Source organism: Delphinus delphis, chromosome 1 (assembly GCF_949987515.2).
Source record: "Delphinus delphis chromosome 1, mDelDel1.2, whole genome shotgun sequence".
NCBI lineage: Eukaryota > Metazoa > Chordata > Mammalia > Artiodactyla > Delphinidae > Delphinus > Delphinus delphis.
This window is the reverse complement of record NC_082683.1, coordinates 97,744,804-97,769,625: the sequence shown is the minus strand read 5'-3', so window position 1 is coordinate 97,769,625 and position 24,822 is coordinate 97,744,804. Positions and strand designations below refer to the sequence as shown.

The following is a 24,822-nucleotide window of genomic DNA, read 5'->3' as shown; positions in this document are numbered from 1 at the left end:
CATCATTGTCATTGTCATAGGAACCAAATGGAAGAAGGTTAAACAAAAGCAATAATTCATTAGTATGCAGAGTCAAAAGAAGGCTTGCACAACCAAGCCACAGGAAAGTCAAAAGTAAAGCTGGTCATCAGTAAGAATTAGGACAGGAACTCGAACCTCCATCAGATTTCCCTTTTCACCTCTCATCTCTTTCTACTGTCAGCCTGCTCCCTTTCTAGCTACAATCTGGCTTTTCCCAGTGGCAGAAAGCATGGCTGCCAACAGCTCCAGAGCTTTATTAGTTGCAGTTTCCACTTCTGTGAAAGAGATTGGGACTTCCCTGGTGGCGCAGTGGTTAAGAATCCACCTGCCAATGCAGGCAACATGGGTTCGAGCCCTGGTCCGGGAAGATATCACATGCCACGGAGCAACTAAGCCCGTGCACCACAACTTCTGAGCCTGCACTCTAGAGCCCGGGAGCAACAACTACTGAGCTCGCGTGTCACAACTACTGAAGCCCACACGCCTAGAGTCCGTGCTCTGCAACAAGAGAAGCTACTGCAATGAGAAGCCTGCGCACCGCAACGAAGAGTAGCCCCCGCTCGCCGCAACTAGAGAAAGCCTGCGCCCAGCAACGAAGACCCAATGCAGCCAAAAAATAAATTAAATTAATTAATTAATTTTTAAAAAAGAAAGAAAGAGATTGATCTGATCTCAAGGGTAAAAATCCAGGGGAGGAGAAAATAATTGACCAACATCATTAGCCAACAGTGTAAATGCAAATCAAACCCACAATGAGAAATTCAAACTAGAGTTACCATATGATCCTGCAATTCCACTCCTGGGCATATATCTGGAGAAAATTCTAATTCAAAAAGATACATGCACCCCAGTCACTATTCACAATAGCCAAGACATGGAAGCAACCTAAATGTCCATTGACAGATGAGTGGGTAAAGAAGATGTGGTACATATATACAATGAAATATTACTCAGCCATAAAAGTGAATGAAATAATGCCATTTGCAGCAACACAGATGGACCCAGAAATTATCATATTAAGTGAAGTAAGACAGACAAAGACAAATATCATATGATGTCACTTATATGTAGAATCTAAAAAAAATGATACAAAAGAACTTATTAACAAAACAGAAATAGACTCACAGACATAGAAGACAAACTTATGATTACCAAAGGGGATAGTGGAGGTGGGAGGGAGAGAGACAATTTAGGGATTTGGGATTAGATCCACACTACTATATATAAAATAGATAAACAACAAGGACCTACTATATAGCACAGGGAACTATATTCAATATCTTGTAATAACCTTTAAGGGAAAAGAATCTGAAAAATAATATACATATTAAATATAATATATATTATATATATAACTGAATCACTTTGCTGTACACCTGAAATTCACACAACATTCTAAATTAACTATACTTCAGTTTTTAAAAACATGTTAAAAAAACCAACACAGGGCTTCCCTGGTGGTGCAGTGGTTGAGAGTCTGCCTGACGATGCAGGGGACACGGGTTCGTGCCCCAGTCCGGGAGGATCCCACATGCCACGGAGCGGCTGGGCCCGTGAGCCATGGCCTCTGAGCTTGCGCGTCCGGAGCCTGTGCTCCGCAACGGGAGAGGCCGCAAGAGTGAGAGGCCCGCGTGCCGCAAAAACAAAAAACAAAAACAAATAAAACACACAATGAGATACCATGTCACACCCACTAGGACAGCTGGGATCAAAAGACAAATGGTAACAAGTGTTGGTGAAGATATGGAGAAATTGGAACCCTAATTTATAGCTAGTGGGATTGTAAAGTGACACAGCCACTTTAGAAAACAGTTCACCAGTTCCTCAAACTGGTAAACATAGAGTTACCACATGAGTCCCAGAGAAATGAAAACATATATCCCCACCAAAATTTGTACACAAATTTTCATAGCGGAGTTTATTCATAATAGCCAAAAAGTAGAAACAATCCAAATGTCTCTCAACTGATGAATGAGTGAACAAAATGTGGTCTGTCCATACGATGAGATATTAGTCAGCCATAAGAAGGGAATGAAGTACTGATACATGCTACAACATGGGCGAACCTTGAACCCTTAGCACATTATGCTAAGTGAAAGAAGTCGGGCGCAAGGGGCCACATACTGTATGATTCCATTTATATTAAATGTCCAAAAGAAGGAAATCCATAGAGACAGAAAGTAGATTAGTGGTTGCCTAGGGCTGAAGGGTGAGGTGTACAATGGTCACTGACTGTTCATGGGTGCTAGGTTTCTACTGGGGGTGATGACAATGCTCTAAGTTAGACTCCGGTGATGGTAAAACAACTTTGTAAATACACTAAGAACCATTGAATTTTACGATTTAAGTGGATGAATTTTATGGTATTTAAATTGTATCTCCATAAAGCTGTTTAAAAACAAATCCAGGAAAGAACTCATTGACCCAGCTTGAGTCAGATGCCTATTCTGAATTTACTACCTGTGGCCAGTTGGAGCAGAGGCGTCGGGGAAAGCTTGTTAAGAATAGGGCAGCTCCTCTGAGACCCAGCGCCTCTGGACAGAGTTTATGTTGTAATGGGGAGGGGAGGGGTTCGGTTCCTAGGAGGGTGTAGGTTATTAGCAGACAAAACAATCGATGCCTACCACACTGGCTATTTTTGTAGAGAATTTACATTTACCCAGATACAGCATCAAGTGGTGCTTCTGAATTATCTCATTAATTATCACAACAACCTTGTAAGTTAGGTTTGTAAAACCCATTTATATTGGTAGAGGCTCAGGTTACATAACTTCCCTAAGGACACTTAACTATTTAGTAAGTAACGTTGGACTCGGGTTCAACCCAGATCTGATTCCTCTCTCAATCATTAGGCCACACTGCCTCCTTCTGGCCTTACATGAGTTGTTAAAAAAATTCTGAAATGCACCACTGGAGACCTAACTTTAGATCCCTTCTTTATTTCGTTTGCTCATTTACTCTTTCATTGAAGGAGATCCTTCTAACATGAAAACCAGGAACTTCCTTTGCTGTCCTGGGACCATTTCTGTTTATCTTTGAGAAGGGCCGGAAGACTCGAGATGGCTGTTCAGCCCCTGCCAGCCACACTGCAGTCCCCTCCACATTCCTCCAGCTTGTCCAGGGTACAGAGAACGGGGGCAAGCACACACCTTGCTGCAACGATGATGCAGTAGGTCTGTAGCGGTCTCCTGATCCACCAGCCAGTTAACCCTCTCCAAACAGGAAATAAGGGTCATCTGGCAAGATGTGTTTAATGAACCAGTGCAGCTTATTTTCCAAGTGTTCTCACGCTGTCCGCTTCACGATCCACTCTCAAATTCTGCCCGCAACTGAATGGCAGAATTGATGGAGGCCAAGCCTGCTGGTCTGTGGTTCCTCAGGCCTCCTTTCCTTTTCTTTAAATATATTGATACAGTAGTTTTCCATCTAGTCTCCTGATATTTCTCTGCTGCATCATGATTTCCCAGCCATCATGGGAAGTGGTTCTCTAATGCCATCTGCACATTCCTCCTGTCTCCTGGGGTAGGATCCAGGTGGGCCTGTGATGGGAATCCACTGAAGACAGCTGGCCACTCACCTGCTCTCCCCTCCCCTCCCTTAAGCTCTGGATCTTTGTTTTTCTACATTTGTCCTGGCCTTCCCAAGATAAAGCGTGCTCTTCTCCGTGGAGAAGGCAGAGAGCGCATGGGAGATGCGTTGTTCAGCTTTCTCTCTGTCAACTGTTTCCAGCAGACCATCTGCCTAGCAGAAGGCACAGCTTTCCTTCCAGTGGATGAAACAACATTCCTGTTGTCCTTAGCATTTTTCACCACCTCAGTCACTGAAATGTAGCCTTCCTGACGCTATTCTTACATACTCCCGCCACACTTTGTTTTCACCTACGGTCACGTACCCAATGTCCACCTTTCAATCATGTCATCTGAAAACCCCAGCTAACATGATTCACTTCCAGGGCAGCCCCCTTTTCTTCATCACTGGGATGATTTGAACTTGGAATAATCAGCTTCTCGGCAACAGAGACCATGGTTTGCAGACTGTCTAGGTAAAAGTAATAGTATTTATTGTTTGTAGAGCTGTATACGTCACAATAGGATTATGACCTAGGTTACTCTTATTATCTTCATTTTCGAGACAAAGAAACTGAGGCCTAAAGGTCACAGTTATTTTAGGGTGGAGCTGGGTGAGTCTTGAACCCATATTGTCCAACTTCGGAAGCCGAATTCTCGACCACTTCACCGGAAGCCCCTCCTGAGCATCATGGCAGAGAAGGCAAACCTAGCATCAAAGTTCCCAGAAGGAGCTCTCGCAGGCCTTACTGTCAGTGGTGTGACTGAGACAGCTTGAGCCAGAACAAAGGGCCTGGACACAAGGAGAAGGAAGATGGTCCTCAAAACAGGAGCCAACTTCATAGGGTGTTGAGAGGCTTAAATGAGATCATTCATCCACTCGCCAAGTATGTGTCAATCACTGCACATCCTCCACAAAGCCCTCAGTGTTAGGAGGTGAGGACTTCATAGTTCTGAAATGGCTCCCCCATCCCTTTCCACAGCCTCTCTGGACCCCAGGACACCTGGGCCCCTCAGGACAAGTGACTTGGAGCCTGACAATTTCAGTAGCAACAATTCCTGGTCGCCCTAAGCCAGTTTCTGCTCCAGACACCCAGAGGGCACAGAGGCGGGGGAGATGGTGTTTCTGGCTTTGGCCAAAGGAGTCATCACAGCTTTTCTTAACTTGGCCTTTAAATTATCTCAATAAAGAAGAGGCTAAACACTTAATGCTGTGGAGCGTATCTTATTGATTGGAGGAGAGAGGCTCTGGCCTGCTTACCTGGGGCTGAGCAGGAACCAGGGCAGGCTGGTCCCAGGGGGCAGTTGCCAAGGTGTGAAGTTTCTCTGAGCTCTAAGAGTAGCCGGCACTGTCCCAAAGTGGCTTCACGGCTTAAGGGGCTGCGATTTGGAGCTCATGGTCCCCTCTAAGACAGCATGGCTAGTAGAAAAGAGATGAGAGTAAGAGGAGTGTGTTTTACTCCCAGGCGTACCCAAACATGGACAACCCACTTCATGCCTCTGAGCCTCGGTTCCTTCATCTGTACAATGGGGATCGGGGTTCCAAGCTCACAGGGTTCATGGAGCTTATGTGAGGCAAATGTGTAAAAGTGTTTTGGAAATTATAAACCTCCACATGAATAGAAGGCGGTTTATTATTCATCGTTTTGTTATCAAAAATGAAATTGTGTTCTTCTTCTGCTTCAAAATCATCTACGGCTCCTCTTTGCACTTGGATGAAACCCACGCTCCTCGTCGTGGCCCACTAGACCCCGCATGGTCTGGCCCCCCACCTGCCGCCTCAGTTTCCTCTTGTAGAACCCGCCACCCGCCCTGTGCGCCAGCCCCGCTAGCCCTTTCACTGTTCCTAGAACAGGCCGAACCCCTTCCTACCTCAGGGCCTCCGTCCTTTCTGTTCCTGCTACCTGGCACACTCTTCCCCAAGGCTGTTGCCTGGCTGGATTCTTTACCTTCAAATCTTAGCTTAAATGTTACCTCCTCAGAGAGGCCTTTCCTGACCACACTCCCCCAACCTGGCACAGCACCCATCTCTGTTCTCTTCATAGAAATAGCCAGAAGTCACAATGTTTTTATATATTCACTTTACCGTCTTCCCCTGGTAGGATGTTGGCTCCGTGAACATAAGGATCTTGTCTATTTTGTTCACTCCTGGGTCCTATCACAGTACCTGGCACACAGTAGGCACTCTAAACAATTGTTGAGTGAAGGAGTGAATGATTGGCCCGGAAGCCTGACTTGTTTCCCAAATGGCCCTTCTTCCTTACACCCATTTCTCTTTCTGTCTCTCAGATATGGAGACATGGTGCCCAAGACGATCGCAGGGAAGATCTTCGGCTCCATCTGTTCCCTGAGCGGTGTCCTCGTCATTGCCCTGCCGGTCCCTGTGATCGTTTCCAACTTCAGCCGGATTTACCACCAGAATCAGAGAGCTGATAAACGCAGGGCACAAAAGGTAAGCCTCAGACCCGAGAAGGGGGCAGGCAGCACCAGGGAGGGTGCTCTTGGCCTTGTGCTGTTGTCACAAGGAGCTCCTGGGAGAATCACTGCGCAGATAGCCTCTGGCTTGGAAGGTAAAGCAGCGCCAAGTGCCTTCCTACCTACCAGTAAGCTGCATTCCAGCCCCAGACAGTTGCACAAGAGAGCAAACCCTCGATTATCCACAAGCTGCTGTTCTCCCTTTCGGAAGATATTCTGTGCAGTTTCCTTGGGCCCTGGCTCCTCTTCCAAGATCTCAGCCATCAACTCTGGGTAGTGCCCGGACTTTTCCCTTTCCCAGCCAAGAGCTTACTGGGGAACATAATTGCTTTTCAGTACTCTGTAATAGCCTATACGAAACAAAGTGACAAAAATAAATTTGCTAAAAAGAAAAATGAATACTCTGAAAGGAGAACATTCTGAGGCCATTGAGTTCAGGGACAAATGGCACAGCAGGCTTTAGTCACCTCATGATATCATAGGATAAGGCACGGAACTGCAGTTGACGGTCAGGAGATTAATCATGGGTCCTGGAAAAGTTTTCAGTGATGTCCAGTGAACACAGCTTAGGAAGGCAGGGCAGGATGAGTGCCCTCTCACCACAGGATGACGGAAGATGTCTGAAGGCTTTGGTGCCAAGACAGAAGCCTCCTTTCATGACTGGCCGCCACCTTCTACCCAAAATACCTCACCTTCTCAGCCAAATGTCATTTCTCTGCATTTTTAGGGCATCTGGCTGGTGAAGGTTCTTGGACCCAGGGGGCAGATTTTCCTTTTACTCCTTTTTTTTTTTTTTTTTTATGTATTCAGCCTTTTTTTTTTAATTTTTGAATTCTATTTTATTTATTTTTTTATACAGTAGGTTCTTATTAGTCATCAATTTTATACACATCAGTGTATACATGTCAATCCCAATCTCCCAATTCATCCCACCACCACACACCATCCCCCCAGCCGCTTTCCCCCCTTGGTGTCCATACGTTTGTTCTCTACATCTGTGTCTCAATTTCTGCCCTGCAAACTGGTTCATCTGTACCATTTTTCTAGGTTCCACATATATGCGTTAATATATGATATTTGTTTTTCTCTTTCTGACTTACTTCACTCTGTATGACAGTCTCTAGATCCATCCACATCTCAACAAATGACCCAATTTCGTTCCTTTTTATGGCTGAGTAATATTCCATTGTATATATGTACCACAACTTCTTTATCCATTCGTCTGTCAATGGGCATTTAGGTTGCTTCCATGACCTGGCTATTGTAAATAGAGCTGCAATAAACATTGGGGTGCATGTGTCTTTTTGAATTATGCTTTTCTCTGGGTATATGTCCAGTAGTGGGATTGCTGGATCACATGGTAATTTTATTTTTAGTTTTTTAAGGAACCTCCATACTGTTCTCCATAGTGGCTGTATCAATTTACATTCCCACAAACAGTGCAAGAGGGTTCCCTTTTCTCCATACCCTTTCTAGCATTTGTTGTTTGTAGATTTTCTGGTGATGCCCATTCTAACTGGTGTGAAGTGATACCTCATTGTAATATTGATTTGCATTTCTCTAATAATTAGTGATGTTGAGCAGCTTTTCATGTGCTTCTTGGCCATCTGTATGTCTTCTTTGGAGATATGTCTATTTAGGTCTTCTGCCCATTTTTGGATTGGGTTGTTTGTTTTATTAATATTGAGCTGCATGAGCTGTATATATTTTGGAGATTAATCCTTTGTCCATTGATTTGTTTGCAAATATTTTCTCCCATTCTGAGGGTTGTCTTTTTGTCTTGTTAATGGTTTCCTTTGCTGTGCAAAAGCTTTTAAGTTTCATTAGGTCCCATTTGTTTATTTTTGTTTTTATTTCCATTACTCTAAGAGGTGGATGAAAAATCTTGCTGTGATTTATGTCAAAGAGTGTTCTTCCTATGTTTTCCTCTAAGAGTTTTATAGTGTATGGTCTTACATTAAGGTCTCTAATCCATTTTGAGTTTATTTTTGTGTATGGTGTTAGGGAGTGTTCTAATTTCATTCTTTTACATGTAGCTGTCCAGTTTTCCCAGCACCACTTATTGAAGAGACTGTCTTTTCTCCATTGTATATCCTGCCTCCTTTGTCATAGATTAGTTGACCATAGGTGCATGTGTTTATCTCTGGACTTTCTATCTTGTTCCATTGATCTATGTTTCTGTTTTTGTGCCAGTACCATATTGTCTTGATTACTGTAGCTTTGTAGTATAGTCTAAAGTCAGGGAGTCTGATTCCTCCAGCTCCATTTTTTTCCCTCAAGACTGCTTTGGCTATTCAGGGTCTCTTGTGTCTCCACACAAATTTTAAGATTTTTTGTTCTAGTTCCATGAAAAATGCCATTGGTAGTTTGATAGGGATTGCATTGAATCTGTAGAATGCTTTGGGTAGTATAGTCATTTTCACAGTATTGATTCTTCCATCCAAGAACATGGTATATCTCTCCATCTGTTGGTATCACCTTTAATTTCTTTAATCAATGTCTTATAGTTTTCTGCATACAGGTCTTTTTTCTCCCTAGGCAGGTTTATTCCTAGGTATTTTACTCTTTTTGTTGCAATGGTAAATGGGAGTGTTTCCTTAATTTCTCTCTCAGATTTTTCATCATTAGTGTATAGGAATGCAAGAGACTTCTGGGCATTAATTTTGTAACCTTCAACTTTACCAAATTCACTGATTAGCTCTCGTAGTTTTCTGGTGGCATCTTTAGTATTCTCTATGTATAGTATCATGTCATCGACAAAGAGTGACAGTTTTACTTCTTTTCCAATTTGTATTCCTTTTATTTCTCTTTCTTGTCTGATTGCTGTGGCTAGGACTGCCTAAACTATGTTGAATAATAGTAGTGAGAGTGTATATCCTTGTCTTGCTCCTGATCTTAGAGGAAATGCTTTCAGTTTTTCACCATTGAGAATGATGTTTGCTGTGGGTTCGTCATATATGGCCTTTAGTATGTAAAGGTAGGTTCCCTCTCTGCCCACTTTCTGGAGAGTTTTTATCATAAATGGGTGTTGAATTTTGTCAAAAGTTTTTTTGCATCCATTGAGATGATCATATGGTTTTTATTCTTCAGTTTGTTAATTTGGTATATCACATTGGTTGATTTGCATATATTGAAGAATCCTTGCAATCCTGGGATAAATCCCACTTGATCATGGTGTATGATCCTTTTAATGTGTTCTTGGATTCTGTTTGCTAGTATTTTGTTGAGGATTTTTGCATCTATAGTCATCAGTGATATTGGTCTGTAATTTTTTCTTTTTTGTAGTATCTTTGTCTGGTTTTGATATCAGGGTGGTGGTGGCCTCATAGAATGAGTTTGGGAGTGCTCCTTCCTCTGCAATTTTTTGGAAGAGTTTGAGAAGGATGGTTGTTAGCTCTTCTCTAAATGTTTGATAGAATTCACCAGTGAAGCCATCTGGTCCTGGACTTTTGTTTGTTGGAAGATTTTTTCTTTTTTTTTTTTGCGGTACACGGACCTCTCACTGTTGTGGCCTCTCCCATTGTGGAGCACAGGCTCCGGACGCACAGGCTCAGCATCCATGGCTCACGGGCCCAGCCACTCCGCGGCATGTGGGATCTTCCCGGACCAGGGCACAAACCCGTGTCCCCTGCATCAGCAGGCGGACTCTCAACCACTGCACCACCAGGGAAGCCCTTTTGGAAGATTTTTAATCACAGTTTTGATTTCATTACTTGTGATTAGTCTGTTCATATTTTCTATTTCTTCCTGGTTCAGTCTTGGAAGGTTATACCTTTCTAAGAATTTGGTCATTTCTTCCAGGTTGTCCATTTTATTGGCATAGAGTTGCTTGTAATAGTCTCTTAGGATGCTTTGTATTTGTGTGGTGTCTGTTGTAACTTCTCCGTTTTCATTTCTAATTTTATGGATTTGAGTCCTCTCCCTCTTTTTCTTGATGAGTCTGGCTAATGGTTTATCAATTTTGTTTATCTTCTCAAAGAACCAGCTTTTAGTTTTATTGATCTTTGCTATTGTTTTCTTTGTTTCCATTTCATTTATTTCTGCTCTGATCTTTATGATTTCTTTCCTTCTGCTAACTTTGCATTTTGTTCTTCTTTCTCTACTTCCTTCAGGTGTAAGGTTAGATTGTTTATTTGAGATTTTTCTTATTTCTTGAGGTAGTCTTCTATAGCTATAAACTTCCATCTTAGATCTGCTTTTGCTGCATCCCATAAGTTTTGGATCGTCGTGTTTTCATCGTCATTTGTCTCTAGGTATTTTTTGATTTCTTCAGTGATCTCTTGGTTATTTAGTAATGTATTGTTTAGCCTCCATGTGTTTGTGTTTTTTACATTTTTTTCCCTGTAATTGATTTCTAATCTCCTAGTGTTGTGGTCAAAAAGAGGCTTGATATGATTTCAATTTTCTTAAATTTACTGAGGCTTGATTTGTGACCCAAGATGTGATCTATCCTGGAGAATGTTCCATGCACACTTGAGAAGAAAGTGTAATCTGCTGTTTTTGGATGGAATGTCCTATATATATCAATTAAATCTCTGTGGTCTATTGTGTCATTTAAATCTTGTGTTTCCTTATTTATTTTCATTTTGGATGATCTGTCCATTGGTATAAGTGAGATGTTAAAGTCCTCCACTATTATTGTGTTACTGTCAATTTCCTCTTTTATAGCTGTTAGCAGTTGCCTTATGTATTGAGGTCTTCCTATGTTGGCTGCATATATATTTATAATTGTTATAGATTATTCTTGGATTGATCTGTTGATCATTATGTAGTGTCCTTCCATGTCTCTTGTAACATTCTTTATTTTAAAGTCTATTTTATCTGATATGGGTATTGCTACTCCAGCTTTCTTTTGATTTCCATTTGCATGGAATATCTTTTTCCATCCCCTCACTTTCAGTCTGTATGTGTCCCTAGGTCTGAAGTGGGTCTCTTGTAGACAGCATATATATGGATCTTGTTTTTGTATCCATTCAGCAAGCTTGTGTCTTTTGGCTGGAGCATTTAATCCATTCACGTTTAAGGTAATTATTGATATGTATGTTCCTATGACCATTTTCTTAATTGTTTTGGGTTTGTTTTTGTAGTCTTTTTCTTTTCTTGTGTTTCGCACTTAGAGAAGTTCCTTTAGCATTTGTTTGGAGCTGGTTTGGTGTTGGTTTGGTGGTGCTAAATTCTCTTAGCTTTTGCTTGTCTGTAAAGCTTTTGTTTCCTCCATCGAATCTGAATGAGATCCTTGCTGGGTAGAGTAATCTTTGTTGTAGGTTCTTCCCTTTCTTCACTTTAAGTATATCATGCCACTCCCTTCTGGCTTGTAGAATTTCTGCTGAGAAATCAGCTGTTAACCTTATGGGAGTTCCCTTGTATGTTATTTGTCATTTTTCCCTTGCTGCTTTCAATAATTTTTCTTTGTCTTTAATTTTTGTCAATTTGATTACTATCTCTCTCGGCATGTTTCTCCTTGGATTTATCCTGCCTGGGACTCTCTGCACTTCCTGGACTTGGGTGGCTATTTCCTTTCCCATGTTAGGGAAGTTTTCAACTATAATCTCTTCAAATATTTTCTCAGGTCCTTTCTCTCTCTCTTCTCCTTCTGGGACCTCTATAAAGTGAATGTTGTTGCATTTAATGTTGTCCCAGAGGTCTCTTAGGCGGTCCTCATTTCTTTTCATTCTTTTTTCTTTATTTTGTTTTGCAGCAGTGAATTCCACCATTCTGTCTTCCAGGTCACTTATCTGTTCTTCCGCTTCAGTTATTCTGCTATTGATTCTTCTAGGGTATTTTTCATTTCAGGTATTGTGTTGTTCATCTCTGTTTGTTTGTTCTTTAATTCTTCTAGGTCTTTGTTAAACATTTCTTGCATCTTCTCCATCTTTGCCTCCATTCCTTTTCCGAGGTCCTGGATCATCTTCACTATCATTATTGTGAATTCTTTTTCTGGAAGCTTGCCTATCTCCACTCCATTTAGTTGTTTTTCTGGGGTTTTATCTTGTTCCTTCATCTGGTACATAGCCCTCTGCCTTTTCATCTTGTCTTTCTATGAATGTGGTTTTTGTTCCGCAGGCTGCAGGATTGTAGCTCTTCTTGCTTCTGCTGTCTGCCCTCTGGTGGATGAGGCTATCTAAGAGGCCTGTTCAAGTTTCCTGATGGGAGGGACTGGTGGTGGGTAGAGCTGACTGTTGCTCTGGTGGGCAGAACTCAGTAAAACTTTAATCTGCTTGACTGCTGATGCGTGGGTCTGCCTTCCCTCCCTGTTTGTTGTTTGGCCTGAGGCAACCCAACACTGGAGGCTACCTGGGCTCTTTGATGGGGCTAATGGCGGACTCTGGGAGGGCTCACGCCAAGGAGTACTTCCCAGAACTTCTGCTGCCAGTTTCCTTGTCCCCACAGTGAGACACAGCCACCCCCTGCCTCTGCAGGAGACCTTCTAACACTAGCTGGTAGGTCTGGTTCAGTCTCCCCTGGGATCACTGTTGCTTCTCCTTGGTCCCAATACACACACTACTTTGTGTGTGCCCTCCAAGAGTGAAGTCTCTGTTTCGCCCAGTCCTGTCGAAGTCCTGCAATCAAATCCCACTAGCCTTCGAAGTCTGATTCTCTAGGAATTCCTCCTTCCGTTGCTGGACCCCCAGGTTGGGAAGCCTGACATTGGGCTCAGAACCTTCACTCCAGTGGGTGGGCTTCTGTGTTATAAGTGTTCTCCAGTCTGTGAGTCACCCACCCAGCAGTTATGGGATTTGATTTTACTGTGATTGCACCCCTCCTATGGTCTCATTGTGGCTTCTCCTTTGTCTTTGGATGTGGGGCATCTTTTTTGGTGAGTTCCAGTGTCCTCCTGTCGATGATTGTCCAGCAGCTAGTTGTGATTCTGGTGTTCTCACAAGAGGGAGTGAGAGCACGTCCTTCTACTCCGCCATCTTGGTTCAGGGCCCTGCCATCCTTTCTCTTCTGTTCTGGGCTGAAATACTCCCCCTTCAGCAGCATCTCAACCTCCATGGGGTACGATCAAAGCCTTTCTGGGTACAGGGGACAGGGGGACCTGAAAGAGTCACTTATGGAGGCCTGAAACATTATGTCCTTATTTTATTCTTTCTTTTATTCATTCATTCCACACACATTTACTGAACACCAACTATGTGCCAGGCCCTATGCATTGCAGCTGGGTTACTTCCTCACCGCATGATCCTCTCTCCTGACCTTCCATTCACAGGGATAACTCCCAAGTGGCAGGGCTTCCATGACATATCAGAGGAATCCAGGATTCCAGAACAAATCTGTGTATGCTGACTGAAACAAAGTCTCAAAGTTCATGAAAGTTAGCTCTGAAATGTATAATAATTTACATGTAAAAATACTTAATAATATAATATATATCACATAGTTATATAATAAATCCAGTTGGTCCCCACTTCCAGCATCTCCCCTTTTGTGTGCCTTTGTCACTTCCTTGCCCTGCTGTCTCCTTCCGCCTGTGTGGAAATATATTTTGACTTATCTTGACCTGGGTTTTTAATGTTGTCAGCCTGCCTTGGATTGATCTGCTGTCCTCTCCATCCCCTCCAGAACCATTTCCTACCTCTTCACCCAAGGTCAGGTTTCCCCACCCCCATCCCCTGCTAGCCAGCTCAGAAATAGAAGTCTTATCTCTTTCCCTGTTCAAGTCACCTGGCAAATGTGAACAATATATAAATTCATTATGCTGTCCTAAAGAAAGGGGCAGAAAGAAACGGGGATCGCCTTTCCAAATCAAGGAGCCTAAAGCCCTGAAGGGTCAAGGGTCCTATAGCAACCTCAACCTCCCCCTCCCCCAACCCCCCAGCACTGGGCAAGGGCTGACACAGGGTTTGCTTTGGTTTGGGGTTTTTTTTTAACATCTCTATTGGAGTATAATTGCTTTACAATGGTGTGTTAGTTTCTGCTGTATAACAAAGTGAATCAGCTATCCGTATACATATATCCCCATATCCCCTCCTTCTTGCATCTCCCTCCCTCCCACCCTCCCTATCCCACCCCTCTAAGTGGTCACAAAGCACTGAGCTGATCTCCCTGTGCTATGCGGCTGCTTCCCACTAGCTATCTATTTTACATTTGGCAGTATATATATGTCCATGCCACTCTCTCACTTCATCCCAGCTTACCCTTCCCCCTCCCCGTGTCCTCAAGTCCATCCTCTACGTCTGCGTCTTTATTCCTGTCAGATTCCATATATATGTGTTAGCATACGGTATTTGTTTTTCTCTTTCTGACTTACTTCACTCTGGAGAGGGTGTGGAGAAAAGGGAACCCTCTTGCACTGTGGGTGGGAATGTAAATTGATACAGCCACTATGGAGAACAGTATGGAGGTTCCTTAAAAAACTAAAAGTAGAACTACCATATGACCCAGCAATCCCACTACTGGGCATATACCCGGAGAAAACCACCACAATGTTCATTGCAGTTCTATTTACAATAGCCATGACATGACACAGGGTTTTTGTAGAGCAGTGGGAACCCAAGGTATCCTCAGCTCACACACTAGCCCACAACAGCCCCACTCAAACTGTGCTTCAGCCACTCCTGTGCTCCCTTCCCCTCCGGGCTCACACCCTTACCTACTTCTTAGAGCATCGCATCTGCTGTCGTTTTGCCCCTGCAAAGAATACGACAGGGACCATTTCTCTGCAGAACTTTACAAAGCTCATCCTGTGTAATTAAGATCCAGAAGGAATCAGCTTAGGCTTCTTCCTCCCTCTAGCCCCTCAGGATGAGACTCCCTCCCTTCTGCCTCCTTTCCCACCCTTCTCCCTCTCCCTCTTTTCTCTTCCTTGAAATCAGAGTAAATATTTGCAGTGTTTTCACCTCCTCTGGATACTGTCTCTCCTCACAGTAGGCTCAGTTCTGCCTCTTTTCACCTTAGGCTTCCTGTGAGAGGAAAAGAAAAAGAACACAAGAATACTGCCTGCTTCCAGCACTGGGTCTGTCACAGCGAGGCAAGGAAGCCAGGTTGGGGAACTTAGTGGGGAATGGAGAGATGGGACAGGAAGGGGGTTAGGGGTGCTGATGACAGTTCTCAGCCCAGACCACATACTCAGGAGCTGTGAAAGTAAGCTCCAGCCCACATGCCTCAGGTGGAGAGGAAAGGCTCCAAATGTTGTCATCCTTTCCCATCGTGACTGACTGGCTTGGGATTATTACTGAAAGAATTCCACGACTCTTTGCTGCAGAGACTGGGTTTTCTAAGCCAAGTGAACTGGAGATCAAGTAAGGAGGTCTAGCAGTGGACAGAGGGGGGGAACGTTTTTAATGGAAATTTTAATTGGAATAATTGTAATTCACATGTAGTTATAAAATTTCATGTCCAGCGTATGGACATTGCTGCAATCCACCAATCCTATTCAGACTTCCCCAGTTTTACTTGTACCCATGTGTGTGTGTGTGTGTGTGTGTGTGTGTGTGTGTGTGTGTGTGAAGTTTTATACAGTTTTATTACCTATGCAGGTTCACATCCCCCATCTCAGTCAAGGTACTACACAGTTCCAACACCATAAGGGTCCCTCCCACTATTTCTTTTATAACCATACCCCCCTCACTCTATGTCTACCCCGTCTCTAACCTCTGGCAACTATTTATCTGTCCTCCCTTTATAAAAACGTTTTTTTTTTTAAATGGTATATCAATGGTATATCAATGGTATATCAAATACAGTAGGCAACCTTTGGAGATTGGCTTTTTTCATTTCATATAATTCCTGGAGATTCATCTAAGTCATGTGTATCAGTAGTCCGTTCCTTTTCCTTGCTGAGCAGTATTCCCTGGTATGGATGCATCCCAGTTATGGTTAACAGTTTGCCTGTTGAGGGACATTGGGCTATTATAAATAAAGTTGCTGTTAACAGCCATGTGCAGGTTTTTGTGTGAACATAAGTTTTCATTTCTCTGGGATAAATGCCTAAAAGTGCAATTGCCCATGTTCTCTTTTGGCTTTTCCATTTCTCCCTCTTTTTCCTTCTTCTGCCTCTCCCAGGGTAGAGATGTCAATACTCATGGTCCAAGGGCACCTGCCAGCCAGATAGCTAGGAAGTGCTTCATCGTGAAACCCTTCTCGGGGCTGACAGAGTTCTTGAGCTTATTAGCCTGAACTTGGAACTGTGCCCAGGGTGGCAGAATCCTCTATCCAAACCTCTCCTCCAGCCCTGGAATGTCTACAGCTGTTGAAAATGCAACTTTCTGGGCTTTGCTCATCAAGTTGAAAACTTGTCTGAGGGGAAGGAGGGAAGGAGGGAAGGAGGTGTTATGGAAGCAGCGTTGGGAGGTTGGAAGACCTGAGCTGAAACCTTGCCCTGAACAAGTCACTTCCTCTCACATCCTCCATTTCCTCGTCTGTAAAATAGCCTAGATGATCCCTACATTCTCCGAACTCTTACACTGTACTCATGTTCATGGAAGAGAAGGAGGCTGGCCAGTACACACAAGGACTGTGCCCACCACAACGGCTTTATTAACATGGATTTCTGACCGACTGTGTAGGATCATCTTCCTTCCTGGGCCATCACAAGCCTTGCTTGAGCAAATACTCAGTGCGAAGCTCTGTGCTAGGTGCTGAAGATAAAAATATGCATAAGTCACAGGCTCTGGCCCTCAGGGGCTCAAAGTCAAGCCAAAAGTCCTCACCAAATTACATATGCTGGGTATAGTTCTATAAATATATTGCAAACCTCTTTATCCTGTGTGGGAAATGATTAAATGATATAGTGCATTTGTTATGACAATCTGTTGCTTTAATAGCGCCCAGGGTAAGATAAGATTAAAAGGAGTGCCACAAAGGAGAGCAGGAGAATCTTTCATCTCTAGAAAGTAATGAAGACAGACCCCAGATACAAGAATGGTCTGGTTGTAAGTGGTGCCATCAAATTATATAAGGCTAAAATGAGCTGACGCAACTGGATTTCCATACGCAGCTCTCAACACCCAGTGCTCACCCAAAGCAATAGTAGCCACATCCTCAAATGATGAAGAACTTGCTTGAATGTAGACATTGAGCTGAGGGGAGGGCTGGAGTGGGATCCCCAGGAACGAGAACTGTCCTGCACCTGGAATGCATGTTCTTTGCTCAGAGAGAAGAGGAATGGTAGGGCTTACTTACCACCCTTTCTCTCCCTGCTTCCTCTTTTTATTCTCTGTCTAGAGGAGAGTTCTTCCTCAGTTTTACAGGCAGATCTTCTAGGCTCAAGTGCTGACCTCTTCGCCATATTTAGAAACCAGGGGAAGTCGTTGAATTGTTCCTGCAAGGACACAGTGGTCACAGGGGGACTTCCCAGGGAACAATAGCTATCGTGTGTTCTTTGTGCTTCTGTTGACAGCCTAAATCCAAGTCCCTGGCCTCCTTTTAGCAGATGAGCCAGCCCAGTAGGACACTTGGAGGGGACACTTCCCCATGCTGGGGAGAAAGTCACAAGAAGTGAAAATTGCCACAATTTTCCAAGGACTCCTCTGTTCAGAGTCCATGCTGACGTTAAATGTATATTTTCCCAGAGGCAGAAGGAAGGACCCCTCTGCCCCAGAATAGGTTTGTGAGGCCTTGTGGGCTCTTCTTCCTGCAGCTGGGTCTAGATCCACAAGAGCCCAAACGTGAAGCTGCATTTTTTTTAAACCAGCAGGAAGCCCTCTACCCGTCCCTTCTCCCTCCCTCCCAGAGCCTCTTTCCTCTTAGGCCTCACACTGTGGCTGTGCTGCTGTCATAGTGACACTGATTATGGTTATTAGGAAGGAGAAGAGAAGTCAGCCTGTGCAGTGTGTCCGGCCTCTCCCACTGCCTCTGCAAGCAAGAGAGATGAGTTTGTGTGGTTGAGGTACCACGCGACCCTTGCACAGGATACTGCCGAAGGCTTCCAAGGATGGAGCTGGGAGATTCTCAGTCGCCGCAGCTAAAGCCAGGGTGGTGTATGGAAATGTGCTCCATCCTCTCCTCTCTCACACCCACATTGGGCCCCTTGTCACACGCACATGCACCGACACTCGTTCCCATAGACATGCACAGCAAAATATACACGTATAGACACATCCCAAAGACAGACATGCAATTGTAAATTCTTCTGTTGATTTACAAGTTATCAAGCACTGGGGATATATCAGTGAACAAAACAAAAACCGCTGCCCTCAAGGAGTTTACATTCCTGTGGGGAAAGAGAGACAATAGCGAGATAAATATGTAAAACATATACTACCTTAGTAATGAATGCTAAGGAAAAAATAGAAAGAGGGGAAGGAGTTGAGGGGCACGTATACACACTCCTTGCTTTTCTTATAATTAACTGGTATTTGGGCACCTGCTGTATGCAGGGAATTGCACTGGACCCTAGGAGAGAATCAGGAGAGCTATAACATGGGCTCCTTTAAAGAACTTGCAGTCTGAGATGAGAAATACCCCAATGCAATACTGAATGGATAAAGGTCATGAAATTTGAGGAAGGAGGGAGGAATTTGATGAGTGATATTTCCCTGGCCAGGATCACACCCAGGCTGGAGAGACAAGTGGAAACCCCTAGGCACTCTGACCATGACCATGCTCACTCTGTACAGGGGGGTCACAGCCTCTCTGACCCAGTCCCAGGTCTATAAACAGAGATCTCTGCGGCGGGGAAGAAGCAGCTTCCTCCCCTTCATCAGACATCACCTGGGAACCCAACCTTGCTGGAACAGCCCACTGTCACTGGCTTGGCCAGGCTCACTGTCTTTTTGTCTCTCAGTCTTGCTCACTCTTTTATTCTCTCTGCCAATCACAGAAGGCCCGCCTTGCCAGGATCCGTGTGGCCAAAACAGGGAGCTCCAATGCCTACCTGCACAGCAAGCGCAACGGACTCCTCAACGAGGCACTGGAGCTGATGGTAGGTGCCTGGGGGACTTGGGTTGGGGAGATGGAGGGGAGGACGGACTTGCTTTTTCTTCCTGGGGGCATCAGCACTCCCACCCCAAAGCCCCAAAGTTTCCCCAGGTAGCAGCCACCCTCCACATACATCTTCCATAGGGTTCTCATCATCACCCCTAAACCCCCTTTAGCTCAAGGGCTCCCAGCCAAAGGCTAGCATGGTCTAGGGTGACCCTAAAATTTGGTTCATCCAGATTTTTCCAGTCCCCCCCTCCCTTCTGTGGAGAGATGAAGGAGATGGAGAGAAGGAGAGCCAGCAGCTTTATACCCAGCCTCTCCTCTTCTCCTCCTAGGGCACCCCGGAAGAGGAGCACATGGGCAAGACCACCTCACTCATCGAGAGCCAGCACCACCACCTGCTGCACTGCTTGGAGAAAACCACTGTGAGTCCCAGCCCAGTGCCACCTCCCTTCTCATCCCTGACCCTTGACCCTTTTCTGAGGTCAGAACTTACAGAGTGAGAACTCTGTCCTCACGTTCTCACCCCAGGCTTCAGAAGTCAAAGTTTGTCCCCTTAGATCCAAAGAGTAGCAATGAGGTCTCTATCAGCCCTCAGGAGGAAGACCCCAAGGAGTGGGGCAAAGCCACCAGGGTCAGGAGGCCCGCAGCACAGAGGAGGCCATTCCCCCAGTCTTTCCACACACACCCTACATCCGTCCTCACAGCCCATTTCTTAGATACTGAGGCCTAGGGGCTCTGCCAATCAGTTTCTCAGCTCTGATGAGCACCCCTCTTCAGAGCTAGGGCTGAATTTATACTAGGTTACTACAGGACAGCAGAGAAGAATGTCAGTTTTTGTCCTATCCCTGGGGCTAGGTTGATACAATCTGTGGGTCCCTTTTCTCCTTCCATTCCACTTGGAACAGGAGAGAGCGAATGAACGAAGCAGTGCATATATTTCTCTAGCCACGGATTTTACCAGTACCACTCCATCTCAGTCACCCTGCAATTCCCAGGGAATTCAGATTCTGAAAGGCTGATTGCTAAAAATGAGTCATGGCTTAGGGTGCCCCAGCTGGAATGTGGAATGATGCTTGTGCCTCTCCAACAGACTGAAAGGAAGGGCAGTGGGGTCAACCCTGGAGCCTTGGCAAAAGTGTTAGGAATAGTAGGGAGGGAGGAGAAGTTAGGCTGGACAACCAAAGAGAGACAAAGAGAAACTCCTTCTTGTTCTTTTCTAGGACCTCCTTCCCCAAAAAGGCTATGGTCAGGGCTCAGCACACTAAGGAAGGAACTTTCTAATTTTCAGTGTTCCATATCCTGGCCTCCCAAATGTGGGGGAAGTAGATGTTAGGTGACTCTTAGTATGGACAGCTGTGGACGCTGCGGATGGCAGCTGAGCCCAGTGAGGGCTTCCACTGTGGGAAGGTACTCTGAAAACCCTAGTTTCCAGGACTTAGCCAATGTTTCTTAGTGTCAAGAACCGTACAGGTGTATCTAGAATTTCTCTCAAAGACTCAGAGCTTGCCAAAGAAATAGGCCTGGACCCAACTGCCCTTTCCAAGTTGCATGTGCTGGGTGGAATGTGTAAGTTGAAAGGATATGGGTGAAAATGTTTGGGTTTGAAGAGATGGAATGTTGGCACTGAAGGGGTGGAATGCTGAATTTGAAGGAAAGAATGTCGGATTGTGGGGATATTGGGATTAAAGAGATGGAATGCTGCATTTTAGGCAAGGAATGTTGGACTCAAGGGATGGAATGTTGGGACAAAGGAGGAAGAATGCTGGAAGCAAGGGATGGAATGTTGGACTGGAAGGGTGGAATGCTGGGATTGAGAGATCGAATGTCAAAACTGAGCCTGGGAATGCTGGAATGTACAATCAATGGTGTTTTTATCTTCTGTTGGCATGTTGTCCTGTAGGGGTTGTCCTATCTTGTGGATGATCCCCTGTTATCTGTACGAACCTCCACCATCAAGGTATAACTTTTTAAAATTTCAATTGATGTTTTTCTCTCTGATTCTTCTGAGTCTGTGGAGTCTCCTCTTCTTACCCCCGGTCTGGTTCTCTGCATGTGCTGTTGATTCTTCGTGGGCTTATCCTAACTCTGCTTATCCTACCCAGTACCAGCTCAGGCTTCCAGTTTTTTTGTGCCTTTCTGATTCCCTTTTTTGACCTCCCCAGGAGCTTGGAGGGGTGGTGGAACATGGAACCAATGTTGGTACCTTGTGAGTGTCCATGTGCCACATCTGTCTGTGCCACCCGCCCAGCTCTATGGGGACTCCTGGTATCGGCTGTCAGGGCTGGTCTCTCTCTGAACTCTGTTCTCATGCTACTTCTCCTCAGACCTTCTCCTCACTCTGGCAGCCTTGGCCAGACCATTCATGGCATAGATGTTTAGTCACCTTGGCTAAACAGCCATATGTTAGTTATCCTGGGCTCCACTCCACCCCATCCTGGTGGCCTCCATCAGGAGTCTGTTAGCATCCCCTTCCCACGCTTACACTTGACTTAGGGAATCCTGTGCCTTTAGGTATATTAAGGAGCCATACCCCATAACCAGGTGGAAAAAACCCAGTACTCAAAAGCAATCATAACCCTGAGTGTGTGACCGCATTGGCCTTCCAGAGCAAAGCTCTCCCAATACTGTGAAGAATCCAGTGCCTTTAAAAGCTTATGTCTCACACTTGCCCAGGATTCATAAGGATCTCACCCAGTAAATCCAGAAAAGACAACCCAGCGTACCCACTACCCATTGTTAGTGACTCCTTACCTGCCGCTCCCTGCCCCCCGCCACCAGAAGATCCTGTCAAAGCCTGCAAAGTCCGTCAAGTCTTTGCTTCTAGCTCTGAGGATGCCACTAAGTCCCTCCATGTCCTCCGTATCCCTTCAGCCAAAGCTGTAGACGAAGTGAATGTCACATCATGATTTCACAACCGCAGTCTCCGCCCTCCAGTCTGATGACCAGGGCTGTCAATGGTAATCTCCTCCTTCCTTCATTTGATGCCTGTAGGATATCCCCCATGTCCTGAATGCTTATCTGTGCTCCAGGCAGCTGGGAGCCCTTCTCCCAAGGCCCAGAACAGAGACAGGCAGCTATACAGGGTACGGGGGCTTATCCCCACCCCCGCTCCTCCTATCTCCTTCTCCTACCTCTTCTCCCTCTGCTTCCCACAGAACCACGAGTTTATAGATGAACAGATGTTTGAGCAGAACTGCATGGAGAGTTCAATGCAGAACTACCCATCCACACGGAGTCCCTCACTGTCCAGCCACCCGGGCCTCACGACCACCTGCTGCTCCCGTCGTAGTAAGAAAACCACACACCTGCCCAACTCCAACCTGCCGGCCACCCGCCTGCGCAGCATGCAAGAGCTCAGCACGATCCACATCCAGGGCAGCGAGCAGCCCTCCCTCACTACCAGGTGGGTGGCTCCCATCTCCATCACTCCCTAAGGTCTGCAACGCTCCCTTCCCAGAGTGAAAGGCTCTCAGCATTAGGAGACCCCTGGGGGTCCTCAGCCTTCCCTCCTCCCTGTCTAATGCATGAGCCCCTCACCTCACCTTCCTCCCCCCACCTTCCTTCTCATCCTTGCAAGTTAACCCACAGGCCTCTCATATGCTTTGGAGGATACTCTAGCAGGTGTAGGCCCAAGGTGGGGTTAGATCCCAGAAAAAATAAGAACAACAAAAATCCATAAATGACCTACCCGAGTGCGAAGAATGGACTGTTTTCTCGGGACAATAATTTTCACAATTGTGAAATTATATGAAATTTCGGCTTATCCCAGGCTGATTTTGAATCACAGACTGACTCTCTGCTTACATGTAGGCAACTTCCCACTACCTCCAATGAGTGGCAAGGAATTCAGGGAAACCAAAATCAAATGCCACAAGGGATGGGAAAAAAATCCACTGGAGGGAAAAACGTATACTCTGAATTCCAAAGCCCAGTATCCATGACTTTTACAATTCGGGGTAGTTTAGGAATAATAATCAGAATGGTAATTACAGGCCGATTACCAAAAGCAGAGATGGAGGGACACCCAAATCACCTCCCAGTTACTGTGAGCTGGACAGGTAGAGGGTCAAGGAAGCTTTGGGACACTAGCAAGACGAACCATCATCAACTCACTCTTTTTTTATCCCAGTCGTTCCAGCCTTAATTTGAAAGCAGACGACGGACTGAGACCAAACTGCAAAACATCCCAGATCACCACAGCCATCATCAGCATTCCTACTCCCCCAGCGCTAACCCCAGAGGGGGAAGGTCGGCCACCCCCTGCCAGCCCAGGCTCCAACACGAACATTCCTGCCATGGCCAGCAATGTTGTCAAGGTCTCCGCCTTGTAAAACCACTGGACAGAGGGCCAGTGCGGGTAGTGGGAGTGAAGGGGGCTGGCATGTTGGTGGGTGGCCACTGTGACCACTCCCTCCCCCTCCCCCACTATTTCTGCCCACCCTGTTGCACCCCCAACACTGAAACCTGTGCCTGGAAGGAGAAAGAGGCAGCAAAGGGGCACCTGAGGTTCACTGCTGCTAGCGTGGACATAGCCCTGTGCCACTGCATCTCACAGGGGCCAGAGGAAAGGGAGGGCGGGGCGGGTAGGGATGGGACTGTGCGGGTATAAGCTGCGAGCCAGGACAGGGCCCGGAGTGGGGAGCCTCAGACCAAATAACCATTGTTTCTGGAGACCCCAGTGAGGAAAATACAAGACCAAGAGCAGCACAGAGGCCGAGTTGTCACATGCAAAACAGGAAGAAAATATAACACTGTGTATTTAAGCACCTTTTTCAAGGCTCTTAATGGATAATATTTATTCATGGGAAAAGGTGGAAAACAAAAACACCCACGGAGTTTTGTGAAATGTTTTTCTCCATGGACCCAATACCTTTGAACCAAAACAATGCATTTTGTGAGGGGGTTTGTTTTTTTTTTTTTCTCCTTTTATAGCAAAAGCTTTTAGGCTAAGAAGTCAGTTACTGCTGAGTTCTCGCTTCGTTCCCCCAGGTAGGTGAGGTCGACTGAGCCTGGGCCCCACTGCCCAGCTGACCTGCACAGAGCTGCCACGTGACCACACAGCAACATTCACCCTCTGTCTGCCCCTGTCTCCTTTGTCTCTGTACCTCTCTGCTTCACCCCCTGGCTGTTTTTCTCTGTGTCCAGCCATCTGTCTCCACATGGACCCCAGTGATACTGAGACATGTTAGTAAAGCCTTCTCCACTGCCAAGCACCTGCAGACTCGTGCCAAGGACATGAATGCAGTGGTGGAAGAGAAAAGAATAAAGCAAAAATGGGCATTTAGGGATGAGGGAAGTCCACCTTAAAGAACAGAGTGCTTCCCTTGTGGTTGGAACCACTGGTGTTGAAGTTTCCATTTCTGGGGAAGAATGGGAATGACCACATTTATCTCACTGGGATCTTGGAAAAGGAAATCGCTAGCACCTGAGAGGCACAGGCAATGCCAGTGTGTGCCAGTGAAGAGAGAAGAGAAGAACCCAGGGCTCCCAGCTGCAGTCAGCCCCTGTGGCACCTTGCTCTGTACCCTTCTTTCAGGACCCACCGTAAAGCCCATTCAGAGCTCTGACAAGAAGCCCCAGGAGCAGTTTCCCGCAGAGAAGGCAGCAGTACGGGGACCAAGCTTCTGACTTATCTCACACCTGAGGCAACTCCCACGGAGGCTGCAGAAGGTTAGGCCTGTGTGCCTCACGAAGGATGCTCCAAAGAGTGAAGTCAAGAAAGAGATTAGAGATGATTCTTATCTGGTCTGAATGATGCCTTGAGATCTGAAGAGTCTTCAGGCCTGATGTCCCTGAAGATAACTGAAATGGGGGAGAAGCCTGATCACCTCCCTGCAAGTGAGGAAGTGAATATTATTTTTGGAAAACCTGGACACATTTCTGTGCAAGTGGT

The 24,822-nt window shown here is 45.5% G+C and overlaps 1 protein-coding gene across 2 annotated transcripts in view; it reads left to right on the top strand.

The window, feature by feature from the left end:
* KCND3 (potassium voltage-gated channel subfamily D member 3) overlaps window positions 1-23,260 on the top strand; it is a 221,585-nt gene extending 198,325 nt beyond the window's left edge. The window contains exons 2-7 of one of the 2 annotated variants that reach the window (XM_060006841.1): window positions 5,877-6,039; window positions 18,826-18,927; window positions 19,262-19,351; window positions 20,830-20,886; window positions 22,085-22,332; window positions 23,059-23,260. In XM_060006841.1, the coding sequence (XP_059862824.1) occupies window positions 5,877-6,039; window positions 18,826-18,927; window positions 19,262-19,351; window positions 20,830-20,886; window positions 22,085-22,332; window positions 23,059-23,260 (862 nt within the window). The remainder of the gene's footprint in view (window positions 1-5,876; window positions 6,040-18,825; window positions 18,928-19,261; window positions 19,352-20,829; window positions 20,887-22,084; window positions 22,333-23,058) is intronic. The other variant, XM_060006844.1, reaches the window with a different exon arrangement.
* Window positions 23,261-24,822: the final 1,562 nt, after the last annotated feature.